Source organism: Seriola lalandi, unplaced genomic scaffold (genome assembly GCF_002814215.2).
Source record: "Seriola lalandi dorsalis isolate HSWRI2012SDOR001 ecotype SW California unplaced genomic scaffold, Sedor1 jcf7180002054795, whole genome shotgun sequence".
Taxonomy (NCBI): Eukaryota; Metazoa; Chordata; class Actinopteri; order Carangiformes; family Carangidae; genus Seriola; species Seriola lalandi.
Genome location: NW_019525348.1, coordinates 2,579,837 through 2,603,257, shown reverse-complemented (window position 1 = coordinate 2,603,257; position 23,421 = coordinate 2,579,837). Strand labels below are relative to the sequence as shown.

The 23,421-nt window shown below is 42.4% G+C and overlaps 2 protein-coding genes across 3 annotated transcripts; one reads left to right on the top strand and one right to left on the bottom strand.

Moving 5' to 3' along the window:
* Positions 1-177: 177 nt before the first annotated feature.
* Positions 178-8,552, top strand: mcmbp (minichromosome maintenance complex binding protein). Its single transcript, XM_087179156.1, has 16 exons — positions 178-360; positions 1,186-1,277; positions 1,399-1,539; positions 1,678-1,719; positions 1,820-1,910; positions 2,049-2,186; positions 2,928-3,073; positions 3,247-3,344; positions 3,418-3,590; positions 5,677-5,800; positions 5,925-6,042; positions 6,147-6,312; positions 6,443-6,576; positions 7,346-7,513; positions 7,654-7,742; positions 8,087-8,552. Exons 1-16 carry the CDS (start codon positions 303-305, stop codon positions 8,211-8,213), a joined length of 1,905 nt encoding a protein of 634 aa, XP_087035282.1. The 5' UTR covers positions 178-302; the 3' UTR covers positions 8,214-8,552.
* A 108-nt stretch (positions 8,553-8,660) lies between these two features.
* On the bottom strand, positions 8,661-22,510 carry inpp5f (inositol polyphosphate-5-phosphatase F). 2 transcript variants are annotated; one of them, XM_023425835.2, is made up of 20 exons: positions 22,037-22,510; positions 20,204-20,284; positions 19,639-19,775; positions 18,700-18,828; positions 18,350-18,535; positions 17,825-17,881; positions 17,254-17,452; positions 16,940-17,119; positions 16,462-16,529; positions 15,889-16,013; positions 15,694-15,771; positions 15,450-15,570; positions 14,503-14,631; positions 14,099-14,216; positions 13,815-14,013; positions 13,440-13,511; positions 13,281-13,354; positions 12,966-13,094; positions 12,800-12,887; positions 8,661-12,632 (listed from the first exon to the last, which is right to left on the bottom strand). In XM_023425835.2, the coding sequence occupies exons 1-20, from the start codon at positions 22,131-22,133 to the stop codon at positions 11,468-11,470; spliced, it is 3,432 nt and encodes a 1,143-aa protein (XP_023281603.1). In that variant the 5' UTR covers positions 22,134-22,510; the 3' UTR covers positions 8,661-11,467. The 2 variants fall into 2 exon arrangements, with proteins under 2 accessions (XP_023281603.1, XP_023281604.1); XM_023425836.2 differs by having other exon boundaries at positions 18,350-18,517.
* Positions 22,511-23,421: the final 911 nt, after the last annotated feature.

The window sequence follows — 23,421 nt, the reverse complement described above, 5'->3', positions numbered from 1 at the left end:
ATGAAAAGTTATGCTACGGATTAAATTATTTTCTGCTCAAGAAAACCACCGGCTTCAAATCAAAATTAAACACCCAGCCGATTGAAAAAGAGTAAGTAATGTGGCCAGTGTGATATTTCCGTGCTCCGGCCGGTCACGCTATACAAAACAAACGAACTGCACTCTTCCACTGGTGACGCAAATTTCCCGCCCTCACTTCTGCAATCCTGTGTGTGTGTGTGGAAAGTCAACAAACAAGTGTTTTCACAGAGATTTTACTCTAATATATTTTATATTCTTCAGACTTCTGTCACTGGCTAACGATGCCTTCCACACACGACTGGATTAACAACCCTCTGGGTGTTGTTGAAGGGATGTTCGGTAAGAGACAGACCGGAACTTCACTCCTTGACAGCTAACGTTAACGCGTGAACCTAGCTTGTTAGCTACATGGCTACGTACCATGCTAATTACAAGGCTTATTATGTGTATGCTTCTCAAATAACTTAATAAAGTTTCTGCGGTTTGTAATCGTCAACTCTGCTGTATTGCTGCCTTTGAACACATCCGTTGTAGTTACATGAAAAAAGAGCTGTGTGTGTAGTTTGATGACCTGTGTGAAAATCTACAGCATGGGGCATTCATGGATCCTTCATTTTAAAGCCTTTTAAAATTCACTTCTATGACTGCACCGACTTGGCTCGAATATAGATATCTGAAGCGATAATGTCCTAAACACAGCTTTAGAGTGTGTGAAACTTTGTGCTATATATATTTATTTATTTATTTATTGACAACATATGAATGATTTTCAATGCAGCTCCTTTTATCCACCAGTAAAAAGAACTGGTACCTGACATTTGTTAAAAAAAAAAAAAAAAAAACCTCCATCCATAAACGCAAGGAGTCATTTTTTGAAGTACTTGGGATTTCATCGATATGAAGTATTTTGTCCCACAGAAATAAAGTGGCGAGTATTAATGTGTATTTTATTAGTCACATCAGCAACTCTTGAAGCAATAATGTTTTAACATTACAGGTTAAGAAATATATTCTAATAATAAAAATACTGTTCTGTTTTTTTTTCTATACACAGGAAAAGCTAATCTAATATTTTTTTTGAGTATTCTCAAAGTTATTATGATCAATCCATGTTCTTTCCTACTCTACAAGACAAATAATATCATGCTCTTGTTGATGTTTTAGCTGCTTCCCAGAACAATCCAAACTCTGGATGGGAGGCCAAAGCAGTTGAATACTTCAAAGATCGGCTGAAAGAGAAGGATGCCCATACCTCGGTAATGCAGCTCTGGGGATCCTTTCGGTTTTTAAATGCAAAAAGATGCAAAAGATGCCTGGAAACGTCAATGTCACAGCCTGTTTAACTTGTAAATGACCACCACTTTTGTTTTGGTGCAGGTCCCATCTTTGAACGACGTGCCTCTGCACTACCTGAAGCCCAACAGCCTGGTGAAGTTTCGCTGTTTAATCCAAGACATGTACGATCCGGAGTTCTTCATGGGAGTGTATGAGACTGTTGATCCATCTACAAACGCTAAAGTAAGTCAGTCCTCTCCTGTGCAGCTCTTTGCATAAGTACAGCCATCCAATGTGTCCAGCACATGTTGTTTGCATTTGATAATGTGTTAGATGTCGTCATGTTATCATCATCTTATTTTACTGTCCGACTGCCCACAGGTGCTGCGATGTGGGAAGTACAAAGATGTGACAGAATGTGGGGTATGTGCGCTTCTGTTCAGTCATTCATGGCATCCGTAAAATGCCTCAGTTGAGCTTCAGCTTTGTCATTAAAAATATTGACCCATGCGTTTACCCCCAGGTGGATTTTAACTCCAGAAACACTGTGACTGCAGAGAGACAGACTTTCTACTGTGTGCCAATCCCTGGAGAAAACCCCTGGGTGAAAGACATATCCTCATCATGGTGGAAGTACTCCCCAAACAGGAGGCGATTAAATGAGCATTGCATCATCTGATTATTGGGAGTATTTTTGAATACTACCCCCACCCCACCCCACCTCCCGTAGTTTTCCTTAATTCTGTTGTACAGCTATGCCGGCTCCAGCCAAACAAGAGTGCTTCCCTCCACCTCGTACGTGCCGAGCAGACAGAAACGAAGCTACGAGGAAGACGACGACATGGATGACATGGACACACAGCCGCAGAAACAGAGGGATCCTCATACGGGTATGTGACGCTTGCAGAGTGGAGATATGTAAATGTGTAGCTAAATGCAAAACAGAGGCTTTGTCTATTCAGTGTTTAACTACTTATCAAAGTGTTTTAAGAGATGTGTTTTTTTATTTTGCTTTGTTTCCATAAAGATATTTTGCATGCATGTAAATTCATCCTGCCAGGTGAAGGGTGGTGTAGGTGGAGGTGGTCCTTTCCTGCAGATCCTGATCCTGGATCAATTCATTTTTTTTTAGTGCACCTGTACTGGAGTGTGATTGCCGAAGCTCTCTAAAACATCTGCTGTAAAAGTCAAATTTAATGATAGTTAGAATAAAAAAACAGTTTCCAGACTTTTTAAAGCTTTAGTAGCTACTGTGAAGCTTTCAATCATGTCTCATAATCTTCATCAACAAGTGGAGTTTGTCCAGTTGTTACTGATGTTCAGTTTTTTCTGAGCACTTAAAAACTTCCATCAGTTCAGAGTAGCTGTTGTGCAGCTTTTGAGCATATTGCATGATCTTCATGATACATGTGATCAAAAGTCCCAAAGGTTTAAGGTCAAGACTTTAAAGCTTAATGTTTGTGCCACAACACTCACATAGACAAACTACAGTTCATTTCCTATCTGTTCTGTTGTGGCTCAGGCAACACTCCTTCAATTAATTGAACGTCTTAGATGCATTGTTAGATCTTAGAGATTTTCCGAGGCTGGATCGTTGCTGTAAATGCTGACTGCTCCTCTTCTCACCACAGGTCCTCATTGTCCTGCAGAACAGCACGGGAATGGCGACTGTAAGCGGCAGGAGACAGAAGCTCCGTCCAGCCAGGTGGCGTCCGCCTCTCATCTCGACCTCAACTTCCCCCTGCCAGGAGAGAAGGGTCCCTCCTGCTTAGTTAAGGTGTGTTAGGGTTTCTAACAGGAACTGTAACCTGGACTCTTGACACAGTTGTTGGTGGATGACCTATCTCTAGTCAAACATCTGTTCTAAGAGGTGATTTCAGAGACGATGCCCATGTTATCTACAGACCTGAGTGCAAAACAGAAGCTGACATATGTGTGTGTTGTTGGCAGGTGTACAAGGACTGGGACAACTTCAAACTGAACGACACACTAGAGGTCTTCGGGATCCTGTCTGTCAGCCCTGCTCTCAGTGCTCTGGCCGACGAGAAGTAAGACGCATTCATGCAGTTAAATTTCCCTCCGGTGGTGATCTGCCTGCTCACTCTCGGCCTGTCCACACAGAGACGCCTCCTCCTCCCTCCTGGACCCCACAGAGTGCATGGAGACAGCGGCGGAGCAGAGAGTGCACAGCCCGCCTGCCTCGCTCGTCCCTCGTCTCCACATGCTCTACGCCAAGCCGCTGCCCCACAACAACCCCCTGCTGCCCTCCATCACCTTGGAGGACAACAGTGCCTGTAAGTACAAGTAATGGAAGATAAATGCTGCCTGATAACCAGGTTTATCTTTTTTTTCTCTCGTGTGTGTGACGAATAATAATAATAAGCCTTATTTACACAGCATCTTTCAAAACCTGGTTACAATGTGCTTTAAAAGACAAGATAAAATATAGGGCAAACAATAAAAAATGAATGATAAAAAGCAGTTTAAAGGTTTTACAATATTGGGGAGAGAGAAAAGTGACAATGAGGTTCAGTGAAAATGAGATAAAACAGTCTAAAATAATTAAATTTATCGATAAGAAACAGGATGAAGACTTAACAACAGTAATAGATTTAAAACATTAGTAGATCCCTGAACTGGAAATGCCGGTAATCATGAGTATTTCTCGATTTTGAATAGAAGTGCTGTTTCCATGTCCAGACCCTGACTGATCAGACTGTCAGGAGAGACTGAGCATGTCGCCAATCAACTTATGTTATTACATTACTGCAGCAAGAGCACAGATGCAAATGAGCCCAGCTGCAGCCCATCTGATTTGCATAAACTGTCAGGCTGTTTTGACACATGGTGCACATGTCTGGAAGGCAAGAGAGCACAGAAGCATTTTCTACTTCTAAAACTTGTATACTGGTTGTATAATACTGGTGGAAGACAAGACACTTGAGGAACTGCAAGTGCAAGCGTGTATTCCTTTTATAAACACGATATGATGCCTAAAAACGAAATCCTTAGAAAATATCCCCCCCTAGTGTCTGAGCTTACACACAGTGCGTAATATGACTCCAGCAGCACAGATAGGAAAGGTGGAAAATGTCAAAACTCATTCTGAATCTCTACATAGAGCTGAAGTAGCCACGCCTGTCGGGTCGGGTACTAACAGTGGTGGACGTCCCATCTGGTGGCCTGAGCGTCAGTTAGACCAGCGGTAATATAACAGGCAGGAATGAGTTGACAGACCTCTTGCGTCACCTCACCTGTGTATGAAGTTACCCGACAGCCCTGTCTTTCTACACTGAGTTTACCTTTGGTAATGATCATCAATAATCATAAACATCAATGAGAATAATTATCCATTGTTGACGAGCGGGTGGAAAAGTGATGATTTTTACCCTCGATGAGAGGGAGAACTGGAGGACTACTGCCCTTCACATAATGTTTTATTAACTGCTATGACTAAAGAGTAGGACATGTAGCCGCCTGTAATAACATGCAATTGCTAAAATGATTAATTATTAAATTATTCGCTATTTGTTGCTCAGTCACAGACTTTAGTTTTTTGTCATCTGGATAACTTTTCTCCCGGATGATCATTAGTCTGGCACCAATTACATCCACAGACATGGTTAGCCTACAACATTAGCGGCCTGATGGCTTGCATGAGGGTGGCCTGGGATGGAGTCAAATCCCCGGCCTGAATTATTGTTTGCGTCTGCCCCTCGTCACTGACTGGCAGCCGCTGACAAAACCAATTGTCTTGTTGTGCTTGTTTTTTTCCATACTGTGATGCACATGCTGTTATTCGTGCACAGTTAGAGTTCAGCTCCTCATGCAGGGACATTTGGTACAGAAACGACGTGTTGGTTAATTGACTAGTCTGTCAAGAGAAAATTATCCATCAGTTATTTTGATAATTAATGATTTATCATTAACATCACCTGATCCCAGCTTCTTTTCTCTTCTGTTTTATATCAGTTTAACACCAAAGGATCATCTTAGTCTGTTGGTTACGTGCACAATAAGCAATAGAAGGTGACACCTTCGACTCTGATTAATCGATTAGTTGAAGTAAATCAGTAAATGAAAGTAATTGTTGTTGCAGTTTCAGCCTTAATCACATTTATCTTTTTGTCTTGCGCCTGTGCTCTGATTATCTCTGTGTGCCGCACTGCTTTAAACCAAGAGTCAACATAAACCTTAGTTACAGTCACATTATCACGTCGCCCTCCAGCTGTGTGGGAGCAGAGAAAAGGAGTCATTATATTGAAGTAGATTTGTCTTGTAAAGCTTCCCCAGAGGAGGAAGAATGAAGCAAATGTTCACTGTGCAGGCCTGAAGTTGCCGTAGAGGCATTTCTTTTAACTCTTTGTCCTTCCTCCTCAGTTCTGTCTTCGACCCTGAGCGAGATGGCCTCTGTCAGGGCAGAGCTGCTCACGTACTTCACTCATGTCCTTCTGGGAGACGCTCTGGCTGCTGAGTACCTCATTCTGCATCTCATTTCTAACGTGTACGTGTCAAATACAATTCCAGTCGGTAACGTTCAACAGCAACCTTCCTGTCTTTGTGTCGTGGGTTCCCCTCAAAGCCAAAGAAGCTTTTTGACTCTACACTGTGTTTTGATTTTCTTGTAGGTACTCCAGGCGAGATGTTCTCCCTCTGGGTAAATTCACCCTGAACCTGAGCGGCTGTCCTACAGTCGCCTCGTACACTGAGCGCCTCTACCAGATCCTCCAGCAGCTCGTTCCCTCTGTCAGTGAACTTTGTCACTCCGAGCCAATAATGCTACAGTTCGTTGCTTGTTTTTGGTTCAAATGAAATGACATTGAAAGGGTTTTTCTTTCCCCCACATGCAGTCGTTCTACCTGGGCATGAGCCTCCAGAACATGAACCAGATGCGTCTGGTGCCTAAGAAGGACTATGTGGCCAACCGGCTAGTGAGCGGAGCGCTGCAGCTGGCCAGAAACACCTCCCTCTTCCTGGATGAAACCAAGCTGGAGCAGGGTCAGCTGGACACAACAGGTGAGGCCTCTAGAAACCAGTAGAGGGCGACACTGAGAGGACCAACTCTGTTACCATGGCTTGATAGAGTCAACACTCACCAGGTTGTATCTTCTGCTGTCTGTCTGTGCGTTTGTGTTTGATGCTGTAGGTGTGCGTAACGTCACGGCCCTGGGGAACGTGATCTCGTGGCAGAAGGTTGATTATGACTTTAACTACCACCAGATGGAATTCCCCTGCAATATTAACGTGCTCATCGCGTCAGAGGGCCGCTCGCTGCTGCCGGTGAGGACAGAGATGGATGAGGCGTGAAACCGCAGGGCAGAAAACCCCCCCACCCCACCCCACCCCCCACCGTTCCCCCACCCCTCCAAAAAAAACACCAAAAAAAAAAAAAACCTACCCCGCCCTCTTCGGCATGGCCGGGGTGGGGTTAGGTTTCCTCCAGCCTCTCATGAGACCAAGCCGTGTCAAACGCTGGAGGTTGTTTCCAGCCGGCGTCACGCTGTCCTCTCAGCTGCCATTGGCCAGCCGCAGTTACCCCTCCAGCCAGAGGCTTTAGCCCCGGGTCTCACTCTGTTGCGATCAGCCCGAGGAATGCGCTATGTGCTATTCCTGTGTGTTGGTCTAATGGGTTGCCATGGCGTCAGCTGTGTGCCACAGGAACAATCCTGGGAGAGGCGTCAGGCCCGGCCATCTATTAGTCCAGCAGTGAAGGGCAGCGCGCTGTAAACAACTCCCGGGGTTGATTAGAAGTCACGAGCTGCACGGCCGTGTTTACATCGAACAGCTATTGGCTGATGAGCAGCTGGAGGGTCCAGCTGATCAGATGCTTCTCTGTCAGCTCAACGAGGCTTTGCTCCTGTCTGGCGTGCTCTGAAGCTTTGAGAATACGCCAAACGAGGCGTGCACACATCAGGCAGGGCTTACTTCTGCATAGCAACACCTGTGGGGGGGGGGGACAAAACAACACAAGATACACATACAACTCCTCTATGTTCAAAGTTCTGCTGTGGCACAATGTCAATATCTCTGTTCCTCTGGATCTCCACAGTCAGACTGTCAGATACACCTCCAGTCTCAGGTTGCCGTGCCCCAAATGGAGGAGTATATGAGCAGCATCCACATGCACCCGCAGGCCTCATCACAGCTGAACAAGCTCCGGATCTACCTGAGCGTGGCTCGGCTGCTGGACTACAGCATCTCTGATGAGTTGACCAAGGTGAGACATTTCACACAGACTGAATTTATCATCTGTTTTCTTAATTTTTTTCCCTTTAGATTAGTTGTGCCCTGTATGTACTGTAAGTCTGTATGTGTTAGAGTGTCCTTTAACTGCTTGTCCTTTTCTGGTGTCCTCAGTCGGTGGAGGATGACTTTGTAGACATGAGGAAGGATGACCCCCAGAGCATATCTGCTGAGGACCTCCACAGGATGCTGGTTGTGGCGAGGTGGGCTGTGATTTAAGTTTATATAATCTCCTTGACTTGGCATTTCTTTCCTTATTATCCAGTGAGAACAACAGCCTGTAAATTATTCTGTAAAAGGCAAAGTGTTAAATAACCACAGCAGTAATTAATTATGACAACAATGGAAATGCCAGATATGACATAAGCAGGGTGACAGTAGCTTCATGGGTCAATGCAAGCAAATAAGAAGAGAAACATGCTGCATGCCTGAACGACTTGCCTCAGCAGGGAAGCTGAGATGTACTCGCAGCATTTGCAGCGTCTAGAATTTATTCAGGCTGAGATATGTGTGAGTGGGATGTGGCTGACTGTCACTCTGTCCGCAGGTTGTTGTCTCTGAGCCTGGGACAGACCTCTCTGTCCAGAGACAGCTGGCTCAGAGCCAAACACATTGAGGAGCTTCGGAGGAGCCGGATGGAGCAGCACAAGTGCGTCAACGGCAACGAGCCATGATCACGCAGACGAAATGAGACTGCTTTTGTTTTTCTTTTTGATACTGAAAAAAATTCCAAAAAAAAAAGTTTGTAATAAAGATGTTTTTCATATCCCATATAGTTCATGTTGTGTTCACTGAGTTGATTAGATTTGGATATATTTTGACTTACAGGATTGATTGTAGGTTGTATATACAGTCACATCTGAGTGTGTATCATTGTTGCCTTAAATCCACAGTCTGCTGTGGGGTTCATGCCAGCGGTTCATCAGTGTTGCTGCAGACCAAAATTTCTGTTTACCAAAAATCTTATTTTTTACTTCACGTGCGTAAATAAAGTAATGAGGTCTGGAGAATAATTTCCCATTGTGCAGTTTTTTCTCTTTTCATCTATAAAGAGTTGAACTGTTGGACGTGCTGGCACAGACACTTCCTGGTAATTGATCTGACAATAAATGCAACACTCATTCACTCATGTACTTTTTATTCCAATGTAATATCTTCCTAAACAAAGAGTGTACAGTGCACTTTATCAAGTAACACACCCAAAAAAGATAAGAATAAATAGGATATTTTAATATATAATACAATCTCAGTACACTGTGGAAAACAATGACAATAGCCAGTTGGTAAAGGAGAAAGACATGACCACAGACATTCAGATGAAATGGTGCTAATGCTAGAAAATGTGCTTAAACAGTGCAAATCAAATGCTTTTAGACCTCTGGTCACATGATCATTTGTCATGGCCCTGGGTCCTGACTGGAGGGGAAGACAACCACAGCGAACAAATGAAGAGTTGGTTGCAAAAGCACTTGGTGTAAAAACAAAAATCTATGAATTTAACTCTTGCCAGCTTTTGCATATAAAAACCAGACACCAGCACTCTAGCATTGTGGTCTCTATATCAGGAATGTTGAGGATTACTGTTCCTTTTAGCTTCATACAGCCAGTTTAGGACAGAATAAGTTTCTGCTTTGCTTGAGAACTGCTCCAGTGTTTGCAATCCTGAAGGAAGTTTAAAAAAAAAAAAAACACCTTATACCCTCTGCATTAAAACTTTGCATTACAGCCGTTATCTCCAAGCTTTGGCAGCACCACACACTATCAGCAGGTTCAATAAACTACCCACAGAGCAGCCAAGGCTACAGTCTCACTTAACACAATTATAGTCAGATAAAATATACAAGTATCCCACATCTTATCTGCTGGTGAGCAAGCTGAATGCAGAAAACAGGCGAATGTAACAAAATATGAAACGTGACCATTTATCTTGGGATACTTCAGCTAGAAGCAAAACAGATCATTATTATTATTATTTATGAGAAACAGACACCAATATGCACAACAGTGGGATGAGGTGGCCTTGGTTCATTATCATTTCATCCGGAGGACTCTAACAACGTCCTGTAGAAGTTTAACGGTAAACTATAAAGTCTGCCTAATGAGGCGAAACCTCACTTCTTGAGGTTAAAGACGAAAAACCACGCACAATATAACGATGTTTATAGCTTCAAAGCATGTAAATATAACCAGGGCTCTGAGGCGAGCAATCCTAAACACCAGCAGCAGCAGCAGCGCAGCAGCAGCAGCAGGGATGGTCAAACACACAAACTCACACATACTGTACAGGACATACACACAACCAACACACTGTTTACATCTCTTAAACCTGGAGAATGGATGTAGCCAGTAACTGAAATATCCCAAGATAAAGCCTGATGACACACAGTAACCCTGAACATGATCTTTTATACAGTACACCGAATGTAACATGTAAGAATGGACTTAAAAAGGTAGATTTTGCCATAAATACCTGATATACATAATTCCACTTCAATTCCCTGTTAAGGCAAATATGCTTTCAGTTTGGGGAGTGCATAAAGCGTCAGTGTTTCTAATAATTGGGTGGGTGCAATTGCATATATACCTACTATATGCTACTCTCCTGTCTTTGTCAAACATGCGACGTCAATATACAACGCTGGCTGAGGACTCGGTTCAAACAAAACCCTCATGATTAATTAGTACAACCATTAGCAGAATAGTTCTTTCAATACATATATCTATCAAAAACAACAACCAGCAGTTTTCTGGTTTACTCACGGTCAGCGATGACAGTACTGGGCGATCTTTTCAAAATAAGCTGCCACCCCTACCATCAATACAAAAAGCTTAAGGGAAGGCTCTACTCAGGGAACAGTTAAACATACAATACTCACTGTACATATCAACAACCATGATACTCTTACTAAGGTCTTGTGTAATCATTGTTTCTTTAACGGTATATCTTCTAAGTTACACTTGACAACATTGATATTACATAGGATAACTACGTACAGTATGTCGTCTGACTAGTTTCTGACACCTATACAAAGGGTTATAGTTCACACAGAGTCGTCCTTTGGGAATCACAAAAAGAGATTTGGTCAGATTCTACAACAACTGTTACAGATCGAAGGTTGTTACGAGGTCTATACCACACACGCCAATAAGTGACCTGCACATACGGGGATAACACACAGTACATGTCAGGGTCAGAGCTGGTCTTTTTAACATGCAGAGAATGTTTACCTGCCTTGTTAAAATCAGTTGTTACTGTTAACCTCACATGCAGGCATTGTGGGTAATTAAATAACTCTTCAGACCAAGGACAGTAACATGTTTACAAGCACAGAAATACTATGGAAGTGCATGAGATTAAAACTTCTTAAAAACCTAAATATCTTCTCGTCTTAGTTATTTGTCTCTTATGGGATTAATAATGAGAATACATTTAAAATTTAATAGGAAAACTGTACTTATAAATCAATTTAATTTAGCAGCAGTTATAACAGATTCCCCAAATACCTAAAACATTTACCATATGTCATTTTTATAGTCAGCCTAGGCACTAGGAAACTGGTACTCTGAGACATTTCCATATTAATCGAATTTCCATAGGTAAGGTATATATTGATGACAACTGATTATTTACCCATAGAAGAGAGGGAATCTAACTCTGTTATCAATAAGTGTGTATGACTGCACGGCAAAAGGGACAACTAAGGGAATCCATAATTATGTGCATGTAAACATGGTCACTGTCATGTGGGGCTTACGTGTGTGTCTGTCTGTAAGTTCTGTACAAGAGTCATCATTAATATGGGCAAGTTTAACTAAAGGGCAAATTTTAGGAGCGTGTTTCTTGGCCGAGTGGTGACGCTATGTGCAAGCTTTTGCTACTGCTACCATACAGGAAGTTTCAACACGTTGTACTGCTACAAGGAAAGCACTAGATCTGAATGATCCTGGTCTGGCACTGTGTAAACATTGCCTTCAGCTCGTTCTCTTGGGCCTCGTTGACAGTATCTGGCTCGGGGCTCTTCTGCACCTTTGCCACAGCAAAGTTGATGCCCTGGGTGAGTCCCGCCTGGGTGAGGCTGGCCACCTGGACCATGGAGCTCTTGATCTTGGCAAAGGGGGACACCACTCGGCTGCCGTTGCTGTCGGCGGGCGAAGGGCCGAGGCTGCCCTCCATCTGTGAACACAGACTCCTCTGAGAGCCTCCTGAGACCGCAGAGCTGGGCTTCTGGACGGTGAGGAGGTTGGAACTGGAGGTAGTGGACTGGACGTCTAGCTGGGATGGCCTGGGGAGCTGGGCTTCTTCCTGCTGATGCTGCAGCTCAGAGCTTGGCTGCTTGTCTGAGTCTGCTGGGGTCTTATTCTGCACAGGCACCTCAGGGTTGAGTGGAGGTACAGGAGCTGGCGGATGCTCTCCAAACACCTCGACAGGTTTGGTCTGTGCATCCTGGACAAACTGGTGGCAGTAGGCATCAATGGGAGTACCAAAGTCAATCAAAATGGCTTCTTCAGCCACCGAGGCGGCACCTGGAGACTTGTCATCGCTGACTTGAGAGGAGCTTTCCTGCGCTCCGTCACAGCCCGTGACCCGGATAATGGAGGGGATATTTAGCTCCACGCTACCAATGGACTGGGAGCGGCTCCCCAGTCGTGGGTTTGATGCTACAATGCCGCAGCTGGGCAGCACATAGTCCACGTTTTCTAAAGAACCAGAACACGGGTGCTCTGGGTCAGAATTATAGGAGTCAGAGTCGTCTGAGATTTCAGAGTGCCCATCAACGATATCTTTCAAGTTTCCTGCACCAGGGTTGCTATCCGACGTCTCCAAGCTGCTGTCTGACTTCCACAGGTTGACGTGCATAGTTGGTTTTAGAAAATTGACTTTTACATCAGGCTTAGAGAAGTTGCCCAGCTTCCCGAGGGGCTTGAAGGGGCCAATGTTTACGTTTGTCTTGGTCTGTTTCACCTTCTGATTGAGGGAGGAGAATTTGTTGAGGAGGAAACTTTTGCCTTGTGCCAAACCAGAGCTGCCCTGGGCCTGATCAGCAGGTTTGTTCTGGATCCCCATTATATCCTCATGAGGTCTACTCTGTCGCCTGGAACACAGACACGGATGCTGTAAGTGTGCGAAACACAGCTCTTGTATTTGGTTAAAAGTTAAAACTGTGCTATGATGACTGCAAACGTTTTTCTTCATTGCGTAAAATCATGTGTAACAGAGACAGATGAATGATATTTATCTTAATAACGACAAATTACTCACCTCTCCAGCTTCTTCTCAACCACAAGCAGGTCCAGCCCTGTAGCCTGTTTTGTTATGCGAAGCATCTCAGCTATGCATTGCAATGTATCTGAAACATGTCACAATGTCAGTCTCAACAAAAGTTTCTTTTTGCAGCCTTTAAAGACACAACTATATCATATCGCACCTTTTCCATCATCCTCAGGATTTCGTGTTGCTGCTCTCAGCGTGTGAAAGTATCCGCTCGTCTCTTCATTCCTGTAATGCAGACGCATACAGCAGAACTTTGGCTTCCCAAACAGAGTCGGCTCTGGACCTGCAAAACAGGACACAACTTTACGAATTCCATTTTTAGCAGTGTGCTTTCCTTGCATGAATCATCATCAAACATAGATATTGCTAAAAGATTACTGAGAAACTGTTAAGCACACTTCTGGGAAGTGTTTGGTGACTCAGTGAGTGTACAGGAACCTGCACTTCTCCTTTGAGTCTAACTTCTCACCAATTTCGATCTTTTCCAAACCCTCTAAATTGAGGCGCTGGTATTGGTTGACTTTATCTGCTTCTTCGTCGTAGCTACAGGAAAAGAAATGCAAATATAAGTGAATCCATAAGAGCTGTATTTAAAGAAACATTCTGGCAAATTTAAAGTGAGACGTACTAAGCAATGTAGTAGGCTTTGTCAGAGAGAAGCAGCAGCACATCCACATCTTTGTTGGTTGCATCAATGAGGCTGGTGGGAAGTAAGAGAACAATATCATTAAAGAGGGCTCTTCAGAAACTAGTGAAAGCGTATAATAAAAAGCACAAGTGGCTCATCATCGACAAATACAAGAAAAGGGTAGTGAACCCTTTTCATTATCTGCTTTCATGTATAAATTTGTCTAAAAAAAATGGTCAGATCTTTATCTAAGTTACAATTATCAACAAAAAATTGATTTTAACAAATAACACACAAATCACTGTATTGAATAACTCAGTTAATGACGTCAACAAAAGCTAATTGGAGTCAGGAGTTATAAATCTGGCCACTAACCTCATGTCACAATTGATGAGGGCCCAACCACCATGAAACTTCTCATCATCCGGCAGCAAAAGCTGCATGTAGGTCTGCAGCAGGAGGCTGACCTGCTCCTGAGCTCCTCTTTGGCTCTCCTTCTCTTTCTCTTCGTGCTCCTTCTCTTTACTGAAGATGGAGTACAGGTCCTCAGTCACTGGCAGGCCCATCATTAGGTCTGCAGGGAGAGGCAAAGGATTCAGGGGTCAACCAAAGACTGATTTAAGGACAATCTGGGTATGTATCTTTCTGTTTTTCCATACCAATGACTGCTTGTCTGTAAGCATCCCTAAAACGGTTCAGATAGTAGCGGTTTGCTGAGTTCACGCCATCTTTCATCACACCAGCCAGTTTCCTCTCTCCCGTCCTGGTGAAATCTCCCTAAAACAGATCAGTGTGTGTTAAATATACTTCTAGACATATGAGACTTATGACTGGTACAAAAAGCACAGCCCTTATCTGTCATTCTGATGTCTTTAATTTTGACATACTAAAATCTCTGTTGATTTGTGAGTCCTACTGATAGAGAAAGCTCATGTCTCACCAGCTTAAAGTATTTACGTCAAACTAAACCAACTATGTCTTAAGAAGATGACACACTTCACTACTGTTTTATTAGCACACACTGATCCAGATGTGAACGTGCGTGCAAAGACGGCGATGTTACCTTGAGCGCTGCTGTGCCTGCGTACTGTCTGCTGATGGTGTCTCCATTGTTGGCCCACATGATCTGATAAATCCTGTAGCACTTGAGAGGCAGAGGCTGCTCTGGAGGCATCACGCCCAGTTTCTTCAGCTGCAGGAAGAAGAGAGATATTTTTGTCCTTGGGCATGCTGTTAACTCTGAGTACATTGTGATGTCTCTCTCTCGTTGTACAGGGCATCAGTGGGAAAGGTCAGTCTGTACCCACTTTAATGAGCTGCTCAATTTAAGCTTGTATTTTCTGATTAAATGCTGGATTTCTACAAAGATAAAAGGTTTTGTGCTGTATGGTCTCTGTTTGTGTTGATGTACAGCTGGTCTTCTGTCTTTGTTGTTCAGTGCTGTGTGAACATCAAAAGTCTGTTACCGTGTGTGTGATCTGATGAGCAAATACATACAGATGTCAGTAATCTGTTGTACAAACACAAAGTTAACTATCTACAAAACACACAGAGACAAGAATTCATGTTGCCAAGTGAATGTGATGAATTACACTCACAACCTTTGTAAAGCACTTTGTAATCCAAACTTTAGAAGTAGTCGCATAAATTAAATCATTTATGACGATGCTGATTATTCCATATTATAAATGTTCATTTCTAACATACAACTCCTTTTAAAAACACACATTTACTAACTGCAGCATGGTTACATCTGTATTCTCCCTGATTAACTATTTGGTTAATGCAATTCCTTACATATTTGATGGACGCCCAGGAGGAGCTAAGTTTACCTTTATGGGCACTAGAGAGTCAGTTTCTGTACATGAGAGGAACAATGCAACTTTCAATTCAAAAAGCCACAGGAAATAATGAATTATGTTTAGAAAGCAGCACCTTTGAGGCACAGCAGGCATGTGAATGTGTTGTGAGAAACTGATGTTCACTTCCTTGCCAAAGAAAACATCTCACCTGCTGTTCCATCACTACCCGAGCAACAGCGGCCTGAACCACGTTGGTCCTGTCAAGACAGTCCATACAGTTAACTCTGAAGATTCCCTCCTGTTTGCAGATGACTCCTGCTTGATCCACCCTGACAGAGGAAGAGACAGTAGGAAGAGTTCAGCTTTTTTCAGCTAATCAGGAACATATAGTACAGCCTACTGAGGGTTTACTGTTGTTTTTCAACAAGATGTTGACATAAGTTGCCACTTACCAGGCCCACTTCATGTCAGTGATGATATCAGAAATAGCATCTGTCAGTATTTGTACGTTCTCAAACTTCATACCTCGGCTGAGAAGTAGCATGTAAGGAACCGAAAAGGAGAAGTAAATGCATTGTGGTATAAAATAGATCTTTACAAGTACATTCATGAACAAGTTTCACTACAGAGGAAAGTGTTCCTCTTACCAGTGCTCGTGGAAGTCAAATGAAACATATGTGAGGTTTGAGTTGTTGTAAAGCAGGACTTGCTTCAGATATGCGTCGCCAATTAGCTTCTCTCGTCCACTTTGATCCACTAAGTTAATGATGACCTGCAGAAGACAATAAAGAGTGCTGTCATTTAGAGTTGTGGATAACATGAACTGTGTGCCCCTCTGAGCCGTTCCTGTGGAAACACACAGAGATGCTAAATGTCAGAGGGCAGCCAAATGTATCAGCAGGCCAATAGTTTAGTTTTTCAAAAGCTTATATATTACGATTGCTACATACCAGTACCTTAATAAAATTTTAAAAGTCTGACTAAATACATCTCCATGTGTAAGTTGTATTAAGTGTAGTCAAAGATGACAGTAGTGGGGTAATTGCAAAAAATGTCACCACTTCTAGTCAGGATTCTCTCAGTTTGATTTCCCACAGGCAGGATTACCACAGTGGTGATACATTTTAAATAATAATCCTGACACAACACTGTTGCATTCAAGTAGTCAATAAATATGCTGAGCACACGCCCAAGCATACACATGGGGAAATGTGACTCACCTGCTTCTTGTAGAGTTTAAGCTGTTCTTCAAAGTGAGCCGCAAAGTAAGACATGGTCTCCTTCTCTCCTGAAACATTAGAAAAATATGCCAATGATTTACATATAACTGAATCTGGGTAAAAACATCAAGACAACTAGTTTATATGCTTTTACGTCACTGTAACTTTGAAGAAAAAAGTGCCGTCTCTTGTATCAGCCAATGAGAGGCTAAAGAGTCAATCAAACTGTTCAATTCACACAAAGATACAGCAGGTTCGTCATATCCAATCTATAATTACCCCAAATCCCAGTATATAAAAATAAATATATTTGGCTCAAATACACTGGACTGATGAGTAAAACAATGGCACTGGATCAAATGTCTTCTTCAAGGTACAACTATAAAAACCCTGGAAGTGCAAGTCCATTATACTCAAACACAGCCTATGAAAAAGCCTCTCTGTGGGACTGCATGCAAGATAATGTAGCTGTACCGACCTTTCTCTAAGCGTGGCCGGGGGTTGTAGCGGTACCCTGCCTGGCTCCAGAAGACCGGCACAGAGCCGCGGGTCTGCACAAAGGACAGAGTGTGGCTGTGCACGTGGATCAACTGCTCTGTCTCCACATAGTTGGCCACATGGCCATCTGTGTCCACTCCTCTGCGTTTGTATCGCATCCCTTTGGGCAGAGATGACATCAACACTCAAGAGTAATTATAGTCACAGATCAAAGCTTAAATTGTCTCCTAAGTTATTCCATAAACAAAAACCACATATTTGGGCTGAATCAGAGTTCAAGCAAACTTATTCTACCTGCACGGTGGCGACTACGTCTGGAGATCAGAGCCACAGTGAAGCGAGGATGGATGTCATCAACACAGGTGACCTCCAGCGGTGGGGTCTCAGGGCTGCTCCTCTCCTCATCGGACGTCTCGTTGTAGTTCACCACCAGTTCCTCCACTTGTACAAACCCCTGGATAATTGGTATCACCCAGAAGTCGACCTCTGGCACCTGCAGCAGTCAAAGAGAAAAACAGCAGGACAAGAAGATTAGAATGCTGTCTGCGAGGCTGATAAGGAAGCACTTTGCATCCACCAAGTATCCAGAGTGGATAATCCTCCATAACTCAGAGCCATTATCGCCTCCCTTCACCGAGTATTTTCATACTCCTCTGATAAAGCTCTGGTAATTATCAGCATATACAACTGCCACACTCAAGCAGCAGAACTGGCTACACACTTTGAGCTGACTATCGTAGAGAAAAACACTATAAATACTGTGTCAGCAATTGTCAAATAATCAAATCTGGGTATTTATTAAATTCTAAAACTAGAAAAACTAGAATAAGCAGAACCTGTATGTCTGTGTGGAAAAATCAGTTACCTGAAGGTCAATAAGGTCTTGGATCATGTGTTTATTCCAGAAGAAACGGTCATCCACCTTTAACAGAGATTAAAAACTACAATCAGTGAGATAATTACAATTCACATATGGAGGAAAAGAGGCTTTATGTTGCTGCGTCTCCCATCTCTTGAGGTCATATGAATGTACATACATCACGTAAAGTAATGTTGTAATTGTACGTGTTTTATCTGAATTTATATTCATCTTTATTTACCAGTATCTATTAGGTATCTGTTGTAGGGCTTCTTGGCTTGGGTTTGTGTTCTCTGACTTTTATTTAGCTGTTTGTTATCATGTGATGCTGGTGTGCCTTCTGGGTGATTCCTTCATTAAGCGATCATGTTCTTTTTGCCAATTGGAGTTTAAACCTCACATCTCTATATAAATTGTCACATCCACGACACGACTATTGTTCACACTGATGATGACTTATAGCTGAAATGCATTCGTTCTTTGCTGTGCAAACAAGATGTATCATTCTGTTTGTTCTGTTTCTCTCCAAACCTGTTTCCATAGGGGTAAGCTGGTCTTTTCCGAGTCTCCTTGACGCTGCACACTGTTTGTCAGGTCGTACGTCATGCTGTAGTAGAAGGAGTCGGAGTCCATGAATATCTTGTACAGCTCATCCAGCAGCCGCCTCTCCAGTCGCTCCTTCTCTTTATTTTCCTTGACCTGGAAGGCAGGGGAATACTGGATTGGGTGGGTGGATAGAAAACAGCAGTAAGATGACAAAGCAAAGAAAGAAAATCCTGTGAGAACCTCAAAGCCTTTAACAGTGGGAAAGAAAGGAGAGGGAGTGTGTGGTATAGAAGATGACAAAAAAAAATTTTAAAAAGTGTACAAGACAAAAATACCTTTTTCTTGATGGGCACAGCAACATTAGATTTGATCTGACTTAAAGTTTTCATCAAAAACTTTGACTCATCAGGAGACTGGGCCAGTTTCTCTGGTTTGTCGATTCCAAAGTGATGCTTCTTGCAAAGCTGAAAAACAGGATCTTGTGTCAAATTTATGCAATTACACAGAAATCATCAACATGACAGTGATATTTAGAAAATAAAGAAAAGGTCAGTTTGATGATGATGGTGTAACTGAGGTTGGTACCACCTAGAAAATCTAAAAACCAAATTGTCTTGTAGAAAAATCTGTGAAATTCAAATTGGGATACTACTACACAACAAAAAACAACAAAAAAAAATCTACCCACTAGATACAGCAAAAAACTACAACACTATAGAATTCTATACAGATCGTATGTTCCTACACTAACACAGCAAACAATCTCACAGCTACACTGATCTCTAGGATTTCTAGGCACAAACCAGGTGGAACGATCACTCTGCAGAACCAGGACAACATCTATCAGGATGGGATCTAAAAGCCTATCCAGTAACAATCATCCTTGTCTGTATTTACTCACTTGAAAATATCCTGTCTCACCATCCATGAAGCTCCCCTGAAAGACTGAAATCTTAGCCAAAGGCAACTTTCTTTTGAGATCAATTACAGCAATTTTAAGCCTGTATTTAACTTTCACTCTACATGTGTGGTTGAAAATAAAACAGATCTTCTATGAAAATTAAAAAAGAAATCTCATTTTGCACCACTGTCAGCTCATCTTCAGGATGAATCATGTGCTGACGCATACAGGGTATTCTTGGGTACATAGAAAACAATTTAAGATTCTCACAAGTGCTGTTACAATGATTGTCAAGGGGGACGAATGCAATAATTAAACCACAACAACATGAACACCCCCTTGCTCCTCTCATTTACAGTAGTAGCATGCACACCTCCAGCTCCAGCTCCTGGGGCTCCTCATCAGACAGAGGAATGACAGCTATCTTGGTGATCTTGTAGACTTTGTGGTTGCCTGGTAATTGGCCGACCAAAGCTTTCTGGCGGATTAATACGAGGCCGAGAGGAAGATCTGCCAAGAGGAGAGAGAAGAAGGGGGGAGGTTGCGTCATAGGTGCAGAATTCCTCACATCCTGAAAGGTGAGGAAACCAGCTGCCACCAGCCATTAACTACAATTTTTTTAATAAGGCAACACAAGACATCTGGTAAATAAATATTTAAATATGTTAATCTGTCTGATTTACCGGAATAAAACATATATTTTCCTGTGAATGGTAAAATATGAAATATCCTGCCCTGAAGCCCATAAAGACATTAATAATAAAATCACTGAATCATCGCCATCAGCTCACTCCTCTTCATAACTACACATTTCAAAGAACTTTGCACATTTTTTCACACCTTTCCTTGTGAGTAAGAAACATTCTAAGAACTGGATGATTTAGTAACTCAAGTGTCCAAGAATGTGTCTGTTCAAAGGTTTCTCATTCTCCACTCACCTGTGTGAAGCTGTATCTTCCCAATGACACCTTCCACCAAACCCAAACACACTGGATTCCAAGCCAACAGCAGGTCTGTTGCTGAAATAAAAAACACGGAGATGAAACATGAGAACAGCAAAGTAGCAAGACAGCTCAGCAAGATACGCTTTGGGTCAGATAAGCAGCTAGGAGAAAATACTACACATTTCTAAGTACAAGGCTACGCTGCTAATTGATGCCTCCAGTTATCTCATTAAATGAGTGCGTGCACATTTTCTGTCAGAAGCAGCCAAATACTCACACGAAAAGCTTCATATATAAAGCAAACTCACAGAAAGTCATGACAGTCATGGTTGGATGACTTCCAATTACCACTCTCAAACTTGTTTAAAATACCCAGTGAAACACTGTACATCTCAAAGACATGAAGACTTGGTGTAGAACTAATATCTGGGGTAAATGCTAGAGGATAGAGGGATCTGACTAAACCTTTATCAGTGTTGTAGGTCTGTCATTTACATGAAAAGTATATTTTACTGAAGAAAGTGTAATTTGACTGATAACAAAAACTGGCCTGTCTCCATTTACTAATATTTTCAAACATCAGCAAGTTTGAAGTCAGTTATGGCAAAGCACAAACTTTGGAAAAAGGAAAAGTGGATTGGTGTCGGATCAAACATCATAGTGGAGAAAATTGGAAAAATGTGAAGGGTGTGGCTAAGGGTGGAGAACACCAACTGCAGGCAGTCTCAGACAATGATTCTTCCTGTTTCATGAGAACAGAGGAACCACCGGTGAGGGGCCGCACCAAGATCTCACAGAGAAAAACAAAAGTAATACCACAGCTTGACTCAGAATGAGTAATACCATGGAAGTACTTGACTGTGTGCTTGAGAGAAGAGTGGAAACCCAGTGAGGAGTGGAAACCCTTTTTCCAATTAAATAATGAAACAGTGGTGCAACTAAAAACCTGTTCAGGATGGCTGCACTGCCATACAACTTCAACCGACTCAGAGAATAACACGCATGGCCTTTTGGTGTGTCTAATGAAACTTTTCTTTCACTTTCGCAGTCCTTTCACTTTAGCTGGGGATAATTCCCACAGCCCACAATATTTCATTTGCTAGGAAACCAAGGGCATATACTTTGTCACAGCTGTGAGCAGCAGAAGCACTTACTTCTGCAATGTAACCAAGGTGTAATGACATAAGCTGCTTTACAAACCTGAGGAACACAAAACATGGTTTGAACCTCTATTTAATCAGCCTTACATCAGAGAGGTGTTATAGTTACCTTACAACTCACCATATTACAGTACATCTATTAATAAGTGATCATTAAGGCACATGGTGTGTAAACGGACATACTGTTATTTCTACCCTTTTACAGTCATGTACTATGTCTGTTTGATCTAAAGAAGAACTGAAGAGTCAAATTTACCCTTCAGGAGGTAACATAAGAAGCTAAGCAATAACTTTGGAGTCTGTATGGGGTGTTGCCACTCCCGGAATAAAAGCTAGGACGATGATTTCAAGACTTAGGAATGGCGCATCCAGCTTTTTCTATCGCTTCTTTACCTAAAAGGACGTTTTGTTTATCGCAGCTGGGTAATTTAGAGCCATTAAATGATAACGACAACGTTTATTACAGATATGAACGAGTGAGTCATACGAGAGAGGGATTAAACTAAACCGCTGATGTGTAACAGTAGTAAAATAATGTTTGACAATTCCAAACAGACCAAGAAACACAGAGCTTTATTTTCACCCTGACGGTTAATAATGCCAAATGTTAGTTCAAGGTAAATGGCCGGCTGCAGCAGAGAAAGCTGTCATCCAGTAACGTACGTACCAGGTCTGACGGTCATGGTCCCATCTTTTCGGCTGCACCACAGAGCACGATCCCCGCTCTGGAGAATGTAATCGTCTTTGGCTTGGAACAGCTCCATTTTGTCCCTTTAAGTTACACAAAAATAAGCAACTAGCTGGCTTAGCAGCCAGGCACTGCTAATTGTCAACTTCCACGTCTTGGAGGTTAACTGTAGCTAGCCACGGTTAGCTCTTTTCCCACGGGCTGCTGAGCTACGGTAGCTAGCTACCTAGCGAGCTAGCAGCGGCGGCGGCAGCGGCAGCAGCTGGAAGCGCGTCGTATTCGTTTATTCCACATCTACGCATGTTGGTTATCAAATTCCCTGTCTACTGGATAGGCATCCCTTCCCACAGGCCTGCCGGGCAGAGTGAGGGCAAATACACATCAATGAGTGAGAAAGTGTCCCAGTGGGCAGCAGCTGGTATGAAGCGGTCAAGACGTAACCGTCAGCTTCCTGCTCTAAACAATGACACGTGACCTGTGACTGAGCCGTCATCACCGGTGTACAGGTACTGTAGATAAAAACATCATGTCAAACTATTTACTAAAGGATCAGAGTAATTATTAACTAGGCTACATGATGTTAATATATGTTGAAGAAACCATGTTAATGACAAGATTTTCCCACAATTTGACAGGATCAATAATCTAAGCCTGCAAATTATTGGCTGTTTCCCAGCTTTTATTTACATCTATGTGTCCTTTTTGTTAAAATACTTACATTTCAAGGAGAGCAAAATACCACAGTTATAGCAGCTCTTGTTCAGTGACAGCAAGTTACATCTAATTTTTTTTAATTAGGGGATTATATATAAAACAATCATCACACAAAAATAATCAAATCACTGTTCTGATGTTACAGGCTGGGGTCATTTTCATATATAAAAAGAACAAAACACACCACTCATGTCCCCACCCGCATTGGAATAAGAACACAAACATGTTGTCCGTTATGACTCAGTGGGGCCTGCGGGAAAAGGCAGAGAACAGCTGACCTCACAGTCATGACTGTTAATCTTACCACTGAAGACCAGGCTCAGACTAGGTCAGAGACCCATGTTCGCATCCAAACGAGGAGCACAAACAGTAATGCATGAAAAAAAAAGTGAATTTCTCTAGTTGGTAGTAGACATATGTATCTTCAGTTCAGGTTTAGATATATGCACACAATATTCTAAAAGCTAACGAAAAGTAGTGCTGAAATGATTACTCAGCAACCTTTATGGTACATAATTGTTTAAGCAAAAAAATGAAACATACCCCATGCACATGTGATCATAATCTAAATATCTGTGGGTTTGTTTGTCAGACGACACAAGAAATCTGATGACCATACCTTGGGCTTTAGTAAACTGCGATGAGTATTT